This window comes from Aythya marila (genome assembly GCF_965140915.1).
Source record: "Aythya marila genome assembly, chromosome: 1".
NCBI lineage: Eukaryota > Metazoa > Chordata > Aves > Anseriformes > Anatidae > Aythya > Aythya marila.
The window spans coordinates 41739168-41752778 of NC_139042.1; the positions used below are offsets into that span (position 1 = coordinate 41739168).

At 33.6% G+C, this 13611-nt stretch overlaps 1 protein-coding gene across 6 annotated transcripts in view; it reads right to left on the reverse strand.

Moving 5' to 3' along the window:
• DACH1 (dachshund family transcription factor 1) overlaps positions 1-13611 on the reverse strand; it is a 373305-nt gene that overhangs the window by 27378 nt on the left and 332316 nt on the right. For 4 of the 6 annotated variants that reach the window (XM_082769960.1, XM_082769959.1, XM_082769964.1 and 1 more), the window contains 2 exons: positions 11197-11340; positions 10623-10691 (listed from right to left, as the gene is read on the reverse strand). In XM_082769960.1, coding sequence (XP_082626086.1) covers positions 10623-10691; positions 11197-11340 — 213 coding nt within the window. Of the gene's footprint in view, positions 1-4505; positions 5241-6447; positions 6515-10622; positions 10692-11196; positions 11341-13611 lie in introns of those variants that run through there. The other 2 variants (XM_082769962.1, XM_082769961.1) reach the window with 2 other exon arrangements.

The window sequence follows — 13611 nt, forward strand, 5'->3', positions numbered from 1 at the left end:
CAGGAGCTTCATACACAGATAGAAAATGACATGTACATTGAAATAGACAGCAATATTAAAGAAAATGTGAAAAAGTTTAAGTGTATAAGCGCTAAATGAGGGAGCTCTAAAAGAATGCTTTGCAACATATATATAACTTTTTTTGTTAACTCTCTGCCCTCCCTTTGCCTTTTTGGTGATAAATAACAGCATTAGGTAGCTTAAAGTTTAAAGGTGTAGCTAACAATGACCTATGAACACTATGAAACAGTTGTCTATTTATAGGTTACTGCCTGCAATCAATACCACCTTCTGTTTAAGTTAATCAATGTTGTCTTTAATTGATTAGCTTGGGTTGAAAACCTGACAAAGTGCTGGACTCCAAAACAAGTGGATAGAGAATGTACTTATTACAGTTTGGTTTCCATGCACTGTAAGATAATTCTTCTCCGTATTTCTTCATGGTCAAGGAAATACGAAGCAAAATAAATCTTTATTGTATGTTTCCTCATTGAGTGTTCAGATATCAAGTATAAAAGACAAACTGCCAAGAGGTGTTGTAAATGTACAATCTAGATTTAAAATCTGAACTATACTGGACTGTTTGCCAGAACAGATCAATAATAATAATAATAATAATTATAAAAACAGGAAAACAAATGCCTTTATAACTTGTAAGCTTGTAAAGCTAGCAGGCTAGCAAGACTCATTCTTCTCAAGGAAAATAAAATAAAATATTTACATTTGGGAACAGAAAGAGAGCCCCACTCTTTCTGAAATGCATGAAAATTAGAGCAACTATTTGCAAAGATGTTCCTTCTGCAACAGTAATGAAATTCAAGGTGGTGTACACAGATTACTGTTGTTATTTATTATTATGTATATAATTTCACTGAAGTGAATAGCATTGTACAGGTGAATAATAAGTGCATGACCCTGACAGTAATACAAGGTGCTACACTCTGCAGTCAAAAAGCAGCTGAAGTTTAAGGCACTAATAAGAAGGAAAATGAAGCATTATAAGTATACATGACTGCATATAGGAACAATCTTTAATGAGCAAGTATTTTAAAGACTGAGCAAAAAATTAAAATAGAATAGGGTGGACCAGCAAAAAGATTTTAGCAAAGCAACTCCACTATATGTCCCTGAGGGTTAGATGCTGAACTTCTAACAGCTTCCCTCCTCTAACACCACGAGATCTGAAAATATCTTTTTTAAGAATAAGAAAAACAAAAAAGAAGAGCTATCTTTCAGCTTCTAAAATTGAACAGCGCACATGCATACATTTTAACTGATGAATCAATTTGTTTGACAAACTGGCATGCACAGAAAGATCAATAACAAGACAGCAGACATCACTTCCTAGTGGGTCACTGTGACAGCTTTTCTCCATTCTGTTGTCTTTTTCGCAGTTTCCTGGTAGTTCAGATCACTACTCATACCTAGAATAACACTAAGGAAGACAATCACATTACAGACATAGTCATATCTTGTGACTGCAGTCAACCGAAGCTGTACACAATGAAACTGGTTGTCTTACTGAACTTCAGAAATCTTAATAATGGAAAATGTAAGGAAGAAACCTAATAAACAGACAGGAAAAAAAAAATAAGAAGAAAAATGCATAATCTCTCTCCGACAGATTGCTGTGTTGCTGAAAGCCACACATGGTGTGACAAGACATGGTATTTCATAAATATAGTCAGACCTTCTTAATGTTTGATTAATCCTAGGCAGAAAAAAAAAATCATTTTTGTGGGTTTTCCTTGACAAATTAAATAGAAATCATTTGTGTACTTTTTTTTTTTTTTTTTTTTTTTTTTTGTGGCCTGGTGGAATAATAGGCTCAGGAGCCTGAAAATCAAGGATGAACTTTACTGTAAAGTTCATTGCCAAAAAAGAAATCCACTGTTTTGTCATTGCTGCATTGCAGAACCTTTTTACATTTTTGTGGGTGTAGAATAGTCAGCTGTTTGTTTCCATAAACAGCCTAGCTAAGTAGCAGATGTTTTCTTGGGCAGTTGTTCAATCTATCTAGAGAAAAAAAAAAGAAAAAAAAAAAATTCTTTGCCTTCCAGGCTTCTGACAGCTTTGTTTCCAGCTCCTGATTTCCTTTCCCTGCTGAAATGTTCAACCTTTATAGCAAGCTTGCACAACAGGTGGGCTGTGGGTCTCTTGCAGCTTGAAAAACCATTTGTTTGGCCCATCAGCTGCTGAGAAACGTCATGTACTCTTTGATTTTCCCAGCTGCCAAGAGGCAGCAACAAGATGTCCAGCAGAAAATGCACATCTCCTAACTTGTCACTGATCCTTCAGAATGCATGTATCTCCTAGTCAGCCACCTGGTCATACACATACCAGGAGCAGACACATACCTCCACATACACACTTTGCCTCACAGGTCAGGAGAGGGATGGTACTTAGTCCAAAGGGAAAAGGAAAATGGGAAAATAACAATAGGAAGGAAGCTAAAATAATGTTCTTATGGGTTAGCAGAGAAGCAGCGATGTCACAAGGGAAAGTGAAAATGTATTTTCACTCTGAAAATGACATGATAAATCTGTTTGACAACACTGGCTCTTCAGTAAACTGAAGCACCTTTCTGCTAGAAGTCCCATGCAATAATAAATGAATAAGAAGCCATAGCATTTACTAAGCAGCAAGAAAAATTGAATAACTGTTGAGAAAGTGCTGATTCAATCAAAATTCAAAATTTACAAGTTTATGTGTGTATATATATTTAAAATTTCTAAGATGTTTTATTGAGAGAAAATGCAATAAAAATGTATAAAGAATCAAGTACTTTTATTTTCTTGGGATTAATTAATTAATACCATAGATAATATATGACCATTAGTTTACATGACATTATATAGTTGGATGACCTCATCTTTGAGGAACTATGGGACAAAATGGCATTGTTTCTGGTTAAGAGGAAGCAGGACAGAGACATAAATGAAACAACAGGAAGAAGAAGCCCTGAGAGAAAGATGGAAAATGACTAAACAGAAGTGACCTCATACTGGCCATCATAGCCAATATCATGGGAAGAATAAATGAAGAAATGTCTAAAGAAAAGACATTTTAGTTAAATTGACTGCAGAGAGAATTGATCTCTCACTTATCTGAAAAGAAATAGATGTCCTGTCATTTGAGGATATTAAAAACTGTTTTCAAAAAATAATTAGATAATTTGAGAGTAGTCTTGCACCAGAATATGTGTCTAATCTATGATTAGTAAAGAACAGTAATCTACAAACATAAGCTCAAATGAAACTTGATATTTAGAGAATTTAGGGCAATAATTCTGATGCAGTTGGACTCAGAAATAAAGAGAGAAAATAAAGTAGGACTAGAATAAGTGACTGAAACGGGCTGGACAAACAGACTGGAATCAGGCACTGGAAGACACTAAGAGGGAGCTAGTAATAAGAAATGTCTGGCTGACAGTAACTGAGACTGAAGCTGGGGGACCACATGATTTGGATTCACTAGACAAGAAACAGGATCTAGTGGCTGAAAAGAGATGGAAAGACATGGGACAGGAAACAGTTCAAGAAAGTACTGTGAATTTATGTGAAGAGAAGTCTCTTAAAGGAAGAAATCTTGACTAGTACCTGGATAGGTGGCATACTGATAGATATTTGGAAATCTCTGAATCTTGAATCTTGCTTAACAATAGGAGGTGCAAGAAATAAAGATGTTGGAGTTATGACTGGATATAAATATAAATCTTCATTTAAAAGCCTGATTTGTATGAGATTCCCCCCCCCCCCCCAAAAAAAAAAAATATATATATATTATATAATTTTTGTATATATACATATTATATATATATATATATATATATATATATATACCAAAAAAAAAAAAAAGAGAGAGAGAAAAAGAGAAAAAAAAAAGGATTATAAGGCTTGGATATGGATATTAGGACTGAAACAGATGGCAGAGACTGAGAAATAAAGAAAGAAAAGAAAAATAAATCTTGATGAAGACACATTTAAAAGAGCTATGGGTTGCAAGAGAAATGAAAGGAAGCATGAAATGTAACCCAAGATTATACTCATTTATCTCAACAAATATCTGTAAAACCCTCATGTCAAAATGGTCGTTCCTTAGACCACACTACTCATGATAATTAATTACAATTCATCAGTTACTTTGTTAGTTTTATCAACGTGAATCTAAAGATTCAAGTCCAACTTCATCCATAAGGTTGTCAGATATCATCTCACTGTGAAACTTCTGACTTTTTAGTTTATTTGTCAAAAAAAAGTAAGGCAAGACACTCAACTTCTAGGAAAAGCCAAAATTAAGATTTAATATATGAAAGAAATTGAGAAAGTTTTTCACACCTCTCCTGTAAAATATGATGCCTAATGATGAAAATGTTGTATAAAAAACAGATGATATATATAGCATAAGAACACACACTGACCCCTGGAGATAAAGAAAATATTGGATAGATATCCGTTTATTCAACTCCATCCTTGTCCCCTGCACTGAATGGGGTACCGTGCAAAATACAGTATCTAATCACATAATTAAAGATTATATCATGATGCATACACAAAGACAGCTGAACAAAGGTGCGGAAGACAGCCTTAATTCTGCCATTTCCTAATTTTGGAATGCTTGACTTTACAGCCTTGATAGTAGCCTTTTCCAATAAAGTTTTTGATCTCATAAGAAATATCACATATTTAGACATTCTTTTGTCCAAGATTTTTACATCAGAAATAGAACTGTATGCACAAGCCTCACAGAACCACCAAAAGTTCTTTTTCAATGTGGAAGTCCTTTAGATATCTATCTTTCAAACACATACATAGCAAGAAAGGATCAAAGAGTATCATTTGCTGAGATTATTACACTGATTTTGCTTGTTGAAAAATAGATTAAACAAGTTTCAAACCAATGCAGAAAACAGGTTAGGTTTTCATACAAATGACTGAAGCTGTATCTAACCAATTTTTATTAACTTTGAGGGCAGCTGCAGGACAGCAGGACAGCTTTTTTCCTAGTACTTAGGCGGTAAAATGTACACATTAGGTTCCTGATATGTGCAAAGTTAAATCATAATTTCTTTCTCACTCTTCCTCTGTAGCCTTCAAAGACCTTAAAAGTAACTTCACATAGGACTATGCAGTCAGTATGCTGAGTTGCAGTTGCTCTCTTTCTCTATTCCTGGATCTGTTCAACATTTCCATTTCCTGTCTTGTCCTTTCTGGGAGGGAAAAAGTCCCTCTGCTTGCTTGCTGATGAGATAAAAAGAGTGTGAGAGAGACTGTGAATGGAGTAGAACAGATGGTCCAGGAAGCTTTTATATGCATGGTAGCTGAATGGCTTTTTTTACAACATGAAGAGGTAGTGTGAAACCATTTAACATTATACCTTACTTTGCTGTTAATACAGAACTGTTAATACAGGACCTACAGAAGAGGTGAAGAGCTAGGATAAAGCCAAGAAGAAACAGTCTGTGGGAAAGGACTTAAAAAGCATAAGTTCATTTTGCTAAGGGACAGAAGAATAGGTAACAGACTCATTTGGAGAAAGGCTGATAACTCCTACAAGACAAAAAAAAAAAAAAAAATTGCAGCAGAATAAGAACTTAGTGTATGAAAATCCATTTGTCAGAGAAAAAAAAAAATAAAGAAAAAAAAAAAACAGGAACAAATTTTGGGCTAGAGGAGAGTGTGCAGTAGGAAAAAACTGACAGAAATAGTGGAATAGGACAGGAAAACTTGGAGGACAGGCAAAGCACAAAGGGTCTCTTGGAAAACAAAGACATTTTGGGAAAGAAAGAGCAATAATAGGTCTGAGAATTCATGGAAACTGAACAGGCTGAGGAGGAAAAGCTGTCAGTAGCAAATGATGAATCTGGCTTCAGAAGAAGCCAGCATAGGAGTATGCAGAATTTTGAAAAGGAAGCAGAAAAGTTACAGGATGAAGCAATCACCAGAAATTAGGAAAGAAGTGAAGAAAGTAAGCAAAACAGCAGCCTGAGATAGAGAATATGGTTAAGCTTCCTGTTCTTATCAGGACAATTTTGGAAAGAAAGCACTGAACTAAGAACAATTTGGGAAAAGGAAAACACGAGAGCCCATATGAAAGGAATGGTCAATGGGGAAGACTGCAGAATCAGATTTTTTTAGATGAATTTAGATAATGTGTAAAGGGAGCTGTGATTAAATACAGTGAAGATTATGAATGTATAGGATTTGGGAGGGAAATTACTGGGACACGGAAAATTAGGAATGCTGGACTTACGGAGGAAAAGAAAAAATAATAATGTAGGCAGACAAATACATGATAGGTAAGCAAATGAGGAAGAAAAAAAATCAGTGTGGGGGAAAAAAAAAAAAAAAAAGTAAGAGTAGCAGTAAATGTCATTGTTCTTGTGCTTAGTAAGAGGTCCGGTAACAAAACAGTATAGAAAAGTCAAACATTATCTTTGTATGGTACCTTTTTGTGTGGGATGAGGGGGTCTTGGGAAACCGGATTGGGAGCTAGGCATAGGCATCTAGTGAACCTACAATATGTATGGAGAAGAGGATAATCTGCTTTATTATTATTTTAAACAGAAGCAAAAAAGAAAACATTTAAAACTTGTGTCTACACTAGTTCCTTGTAACTTAGTATCTGTTTGTATCTGTTAAAAAATATCTAAGTATATCCAAGACTCACATTTGGATTATCTATTATCTTCTTAGTATTTTACAGATATTCCAGGAAGCTGTTGTTTACCCAGTATTTCAAAGTAATAATAGTTATATTACTTTTTACAGTCTCATATACAAATTCCCACTTTTTAAAATCTGTTTAGACTTTATTAGACTTTATTCACTAAAAGTGAATTTGAATGAGTTGAGAGTGCTACATGATAAAAAAAAAAAAAAAAAAAGAACATAACCTATTTATTGACAAATGCAGTTAACTTCTACACTTAAATTAGTCCTATTCCTTGCACACAAAAGTGATAGCTAAAATATTAACATTAAATACAAATTCGAGTTGACAAGAATCCTTTTATTTATAATATATAGAATCTTTATTCTAAAACATTCCATTGTCTAATATTTTCCTTAATGCTGAAATTATCCTTGGAATTTCAAATACTTTGCTTCACCACAGAATGCTGTAGCTCTCCCTTCTACATTTCCTTGCTTACTTACAGAATTGCACAGCATGCTCAATATAGTAAATAAATAAATAAATAAAAACTAATGATTGTAGATAAAGACACTATCACCCCAGACTTGCTTTGATACAAATAAATACAGGTATATATTTGAGAAGAATAAGAAAGGCATAAGTAATTCCCTACTAAGCACTTTTTCCTAGAACCTGAAAGCATGAATAAGCTTCTATTATGTTTTTTTATTAGAGAATATAATGTATATTCTATAGAATAATTCTTCTATTGTATGTACAAGAGTATATAAAATATATTTTACAGATAAAATGGAAGGATATCACTGAAATTTTGCAAAATTGGAAGGACAATTTTTGTTGTCTCTGTGAAAGCTCAAAAAAGTGTTGGAAAATTCCCAGTTTCACCCACTGGAAAGGTTTTGTAGAGTTTTGCAACTAAATTTTCCAAAGAGACCATCCATACTAAGCATCTTGGTGCTGAATGAAGCAGCTCTTTCCCTGCAACTCTCTATCCTCATTTCTGCAAGCCATTGTCATGCTATATATTGAAATGGGAACAGAGATCTTTGTTTATCTCTCAGTTCTTCTCTTTCCCAGGCAGATACAGAAGAAGAAACAGAATGTGTATAGACTAGTAGGAAATGTGAACTTGACAGTGAGGCAGGATAAATGGAGAATACAGATTGAGATATGTTATGAAACAGGAAAGTCTGGTAACAGGGAATGTTAATGGAGTGCAGAGTCTAGAAATGTCAGGACAAGAGAAGGAAGCAACAGAAATAGCCAGATAGATGAGAAAAATCTTGTAATGAAAGAAATAATCAGGGTGGCATGAAACTGAGTTCAGGAAAGAACACTGTAAGAATGGTACCTAAGGACTGGGAAGTTGGAGTGGGGAAAAGAACAAGATGAGAAAAGAACAAAGCATTTATGACACAGGAACAAATGAGATTAGTGGTTGACAAAAGGTGGAATTTGCATAGGAAGAGAGAAACTAGGAGGAACTGGGACACAGAGGTATAGGTGTAACATGCTAAAGAGGACACAGAAAAAGGAAAGGAAATCCTCCTTCTGGAGGATTGGAGCTAAACACAAAGAGTCCTGACACAGCATTACCCATCTGTTATCGACTGTTTATGAAACCTGTCACCCTATAACAGCTGATCCACAAAGACAATAAGCCCTGCAATTATATTTTTTGCTATTATGTTGTAAGGCTACATACACATGGTAGATCTAAAAGTTCCAAACTCTTATATGATGATTAAAGTTAATATATTAAACTTCAAAAAATTGCAGTCGATTAAATTAATTTCTTGTGTTTTTGTTTTTGCTTTTTGTTTGTTTGTTTGTTTGTTTTTCTTTTCCTTAAATATATATGTGTGTGTGTGTTAATACTGTAAAGCAGAGACAGGAAATGTCAGAATTAAGGTTGCCTTTGCAATATAATCCAAAATCAGGATTGTTATGTGGTAGTCTTTAACTAAATAATCATGATATTGATATAATCAATATTGATATTGATAATAATGTTATTTTGTGGGGTTTTGTTTGTTTGTTTGTTATATCCCCTTGAACCACCTTGGACAGATAAATCGAGGAAAGGTCAACATTACTGAGAATGTTGCTTATAAGACCTTGATTTCATTTGTTACAAAATTGGAAACATTAAATGAGCACAAGAAGGCAAAGAAGAGCTGGAAAAGAAAGGATGATCATGATTAAAAAGCTGAAGTGTTATTTCTACGTAGCGTGGGATAAGTCTTTTAGAATACATACTTCCAAAATACTTAGTTTGTTTCTGTGTTGCTCGTCTTATGAATATCTCAGTCCATAAGAGAACTGGATTCAATGGGAACAGTAATTTGAATACAATGAACACGTTTGCCAAAAATGCAAAGTAGTCTCAAAAATCAGGTCCTAGTTACTTGATAGTGAAGCAATTTATCATCTCTGTTTTTTTTTGACTTTCACAGATTTAAAATGGGAATACTCCAAACTATGCTTCCTTGCAGGTATGGTCTGAAGATAAAGTAATTAATGTTTGCAAGGAACTCAGACACTGCAGTGACTCCTGTAACAGAATGGCCTCTGAAGAAATTAGAAGTTTGTCTTTGTACCAAAAAATAAATAAATAATAAAATGTCTGGATGTAGTAATGTAGTCTGGATGTACGAAGTAGCATGATGTCTGGATTCTTTCTAAGCCAATAGATTGACCAATTGGTGCTTTGAAGCAGGCATGCATTTTATGGGAAGAAAAACAGGATTCTAGAACAACAAATGTGTCATAATATGTACCCACTTCCTAGGCAACATTCAATCTAGCATATTCTGACCTCTGCAATACGGACTTGGCAGACATAACATGCAATATAAATCTTCTATATACATGTATGTATATACACTTGTGTGTTTGTCCCACGTAAGGACTTGTTGCCTGTTTTGTATTTGTGTATATGGCCAAAACATTAAAAGATTATTGACTTTTTTTTCTGTTATTACAGACTCCTTGTGGTACACTAGTAACAACGCTTTACGAATTAGAAAAAAAGTGATTAAATAAGACACAGATGATGTCAAATGATATTGTTAAGATGTTTGACATCAAAATGAAAATAAAGGCAATTGAGAGTGATTACTGGTGCTAATCATTTTAGACTTGCCTTTGAAAAATGCACCTTCGTTTACAATTGAAACCAAATGTTAATTTTGTTTTTTAGTATTCACATAGGTAGCTTTAGCTTGTTAACTAGAGAGGGCATTACATGTATAACACAAATGCTATCTTATAAATTTGTTCTTTACTAGCATCTTGATGTTTGCAATATATACAAATTTAGATTCACAGGGGAAGTAATAAAGCTCTCTTTTGTATTTCATGTATAAGTTTACTAAGCAGATTTGTTTTATTAAAATGTAAATAAAGGGATGTGGTAAATGAAAGAAAAAAGAAAAAAAAAAAAAAACACAAAGAGAATAAACAATGTATTTATTCTTAATATTCAGAGTAGTGTATTGAAACACACCTTTCAGTAGCTGCCACTGAATATTGGCTTGAAATTCTCGTCATGCCTTGAATGTTACCCATTATAACATGATAAATGGTTTAGCCATTCGTATAATTAAAAGGCTCAAAATATTTCTAATAGGCCTTTGAAAACATTGTTATCCTAAATCTAACTACACATATGCACAAAAAATGCATTCAGCAAGTCTAAGATTCAGCAAGTCTAAGATTCAGCCCGATATTACTTCAAATTCTTCTTTAATTCCACTGTATAAACAGAAATGACCTATTAATTTAAAGAAAATCTATCAACACAAAATGTATTCTCTCTTATAAACAAGCAAGATGAACTTGACCTTGTTTGAACTTGTTTTGATGTGGCCCAGATGGTAGGCTACATGCTTGAATAGCAGTCTAAAGCTGAGGAAAAACTCATATAGCAAGATCTAGATTTATAGCCTTTTGCAAATTCCTACCTTGTATTGTCCTTTCAGCATCTGTTCTGCCCCCGCTGCGGTCAGCTTCTATCTCTGGGGTCAGAGAGTCTAGAAGCATAGAAAGGTAAGACTGACACATATTTCATTCGATTCTTATAGCCCTTTTTACAACCTGTTACTCTAAAGCTGAATTACAATAAAATCAAACTTTGTCAGTTTTTTTAATGTTGAACAATGACTGGAGGCCAGGACAATTTTTTGTTAGACTAGAAAGATTAATGAGCAATAGGTATTTCAAGCATAAAGGTGAGAAGAAAAAGAATAATATTTAAAATAATATTAAAAAAAAAAAAAACTAATAATATAAAATTGTCCTAGTTGGGACATTCCCTGCAGTGAATTTACTTGCACATACTATATAAACTAACAAAGCAGAAAAGAGAGAAGCATCACTTGAAAGAAGAAAGAATTTCTTTTTTCTTTTTTATTTTTTCACACTCCCACCATGCTTTAAATTTTCAATAAAAACCACCTTCCCCAAAGAAATCCACTTAAATTGAACTTCCACTTAAATTGAAAGTTAATGACACAGAAGCAAAAACTAGCTTCTTACCATTTAGGACCCTGAGACTATCTGTTGAAGCTGCCTGTTTCAGCGTCTGTTCTGCTTGTTCCCGTCGTTTAGTCTCAAATTCAAGTGCTTCCTGCAATTTCCTCTTTGCCTTCTTTTCCTTCTTTAACCTTTTCTGAATTATTGCTAGGAAGAAGAAAATCAGTATACTCAAATTCAGATCTGAAACTTGGCTTCATGATTATATATTAAGAGTTCTAAGAAACAATACAACTGCAACAGTTTATACAATTATTAATTATACATTATACATGTAATTATACAGTAATTATACAATATCAACTTAAACTATTTGAAAGTTTTGAGAATCACACTGGGATATTTAAAGAATTACTGTTCTGTACCATGCTATTGAAAACTGTAGGTGATATTCAGCTACTGCATAACGTGTTTGTATTTTTTTTTCTTTTTTTTGAAAAAAAAATGTGTTGTTGTTGTTTGTTTGTTTTTTTTTTTAATAAACATATGAGGATCTGTGAATGTCCAAATTAGAAAACCTTGGAACTAACAATAAAATTTACATCTTTCATCATCTGATGTAGATATGCCTCTGTCTCTGGAGCTGAAGTTTTTGAGGGATTAAGTACACAGTTTTATCTCTTGTAGCACATAGTATATGTACAGTGATCAAGTTCTCATCCATGGCTTCTCTCCTCCAACAGCCAGTGCCCCAAATGCAACAGAACCTCAGCCCTTGCTCTGCTGTACTCTTCACTCCATAGAGAAAAGCCCTCATTTTTCAAATTGTCCTCCAAGCTGCTGCTTGCTTCAAGCCATCCAGCCTCTTGGTGCCTGGTCTCTTCCTCGTATTTATCTCTTATCCATATTTGTCCTTTCTTTTATTCTTTAAAAAACAAACAAACAAAAAAAAAAAACTTCACTTTTTTTTTTCTTCTCTGACAGTTCTGGTCTCATTGATCTTGAAGAACTTATAACAAACTCTTGTTGGAATACCTGAACAGATCCCCCAGCCACGTAAATATTAGTTTGTATGTCAATTGTAAGGGAAAATACTCAGAAAGTAAGGAGTCTTCTAAAATTCAGTCTAGAAGGCACTAATTTAGAAAATGTTTTCCCTCTATCTTTTGTTCATATTCTACAAGAAAAAGGGTTACAAGATCAGTATATAAATGAATCATACAGGGGTTGTTTAAAAGAAGCTCCATTATGATTTTTTTTCTATGTTACCAATGAGTTCTTTCCAAACTGCACAAACTGCAACCTTACAACCACAAAAATACAACTTGTATTGAAGTAACTAACTCCTCCCTAATTGAAGGAATATATCACAGGTTATTTCCCCAATGGAAAGGGTAATATGAACTTTTTTTTCTTTTTTTTTTTTTCTTTTTTTTTTTTTCCTACTCAGTAAAAGCCAAACTGAATCTCTTAAGAAATCACAAAAAGCCGTAGAGCACATCCACGAAACCTAAACCTTTCTTACATAGCATGTTTAGGGTTTTCAGAGACATGCATATAAGAAGCTTATTTTCCATAACAACTTCCTGGGCAACCTTTGCTAGAGAACCAGTTATTTATACATTAACTACAGAAAAATTATCATCACCAAAACCAGATATTAGGTGATACTAGATTTGACTAAAATAAATAAATAAATAAATAATCTAGCCCTGTATCCTGCTCCAAAGTAATCTCTTGAACATGTTTAGGGAAGAATGCTGGAAAGGATAAAAATCTGCTTCCACCAGTTTATGCACCCCATTTCCAGTAGTCTGTGCTGGTGATAATAATGATTTATTTAAAGGGAATTATTGCTATGTAATTTATATGCTAAGAATAACTGCTTCTTGGGTACTCTTGGATATTTTTTGTTGCTATACAGAACTGTTCAGACACAAAATGTATATAAATACATATCCTGTAGTGAAAATAGTTACATCCAAGACTTCGGAATTTTGGCTTTTTGTATATTTTGTATATTATTGTATATTTATATATATTTTATATAGTACCAACTACTTTACAGGCATATTGTCTTACACTGTCAAAAAACATCTAGTATATAAAGGCTAAGCTAAATACATTTTGAAACATTGCAGTTTTAATGTTTTCACTATAAGTACTTTGAAAGTGATTGCAATAAATGAGAAGGAGACATATGTTGCTTTCTGAATTAAAATGTCATCATGGCTGACACATTGTAGATGTGAATACAGCAGTCAGAGCCAGAATTAGCAAGCCCTTACTGTGTAGCTGCTCACAGAAGAGATATTATCCTACTTTCACTGGTTGATGAGACATCCTACAGCCTCACTAATTGGAATATTTACAAAGGAAGGAAACAGTACAGTAAATAAGCAGCACTGTAGAACATATAGTAGTGGCAGTGAAATTAGTGTCCCATCCCCCCTCTCTATAAAAAAAAAAAAAGTAATA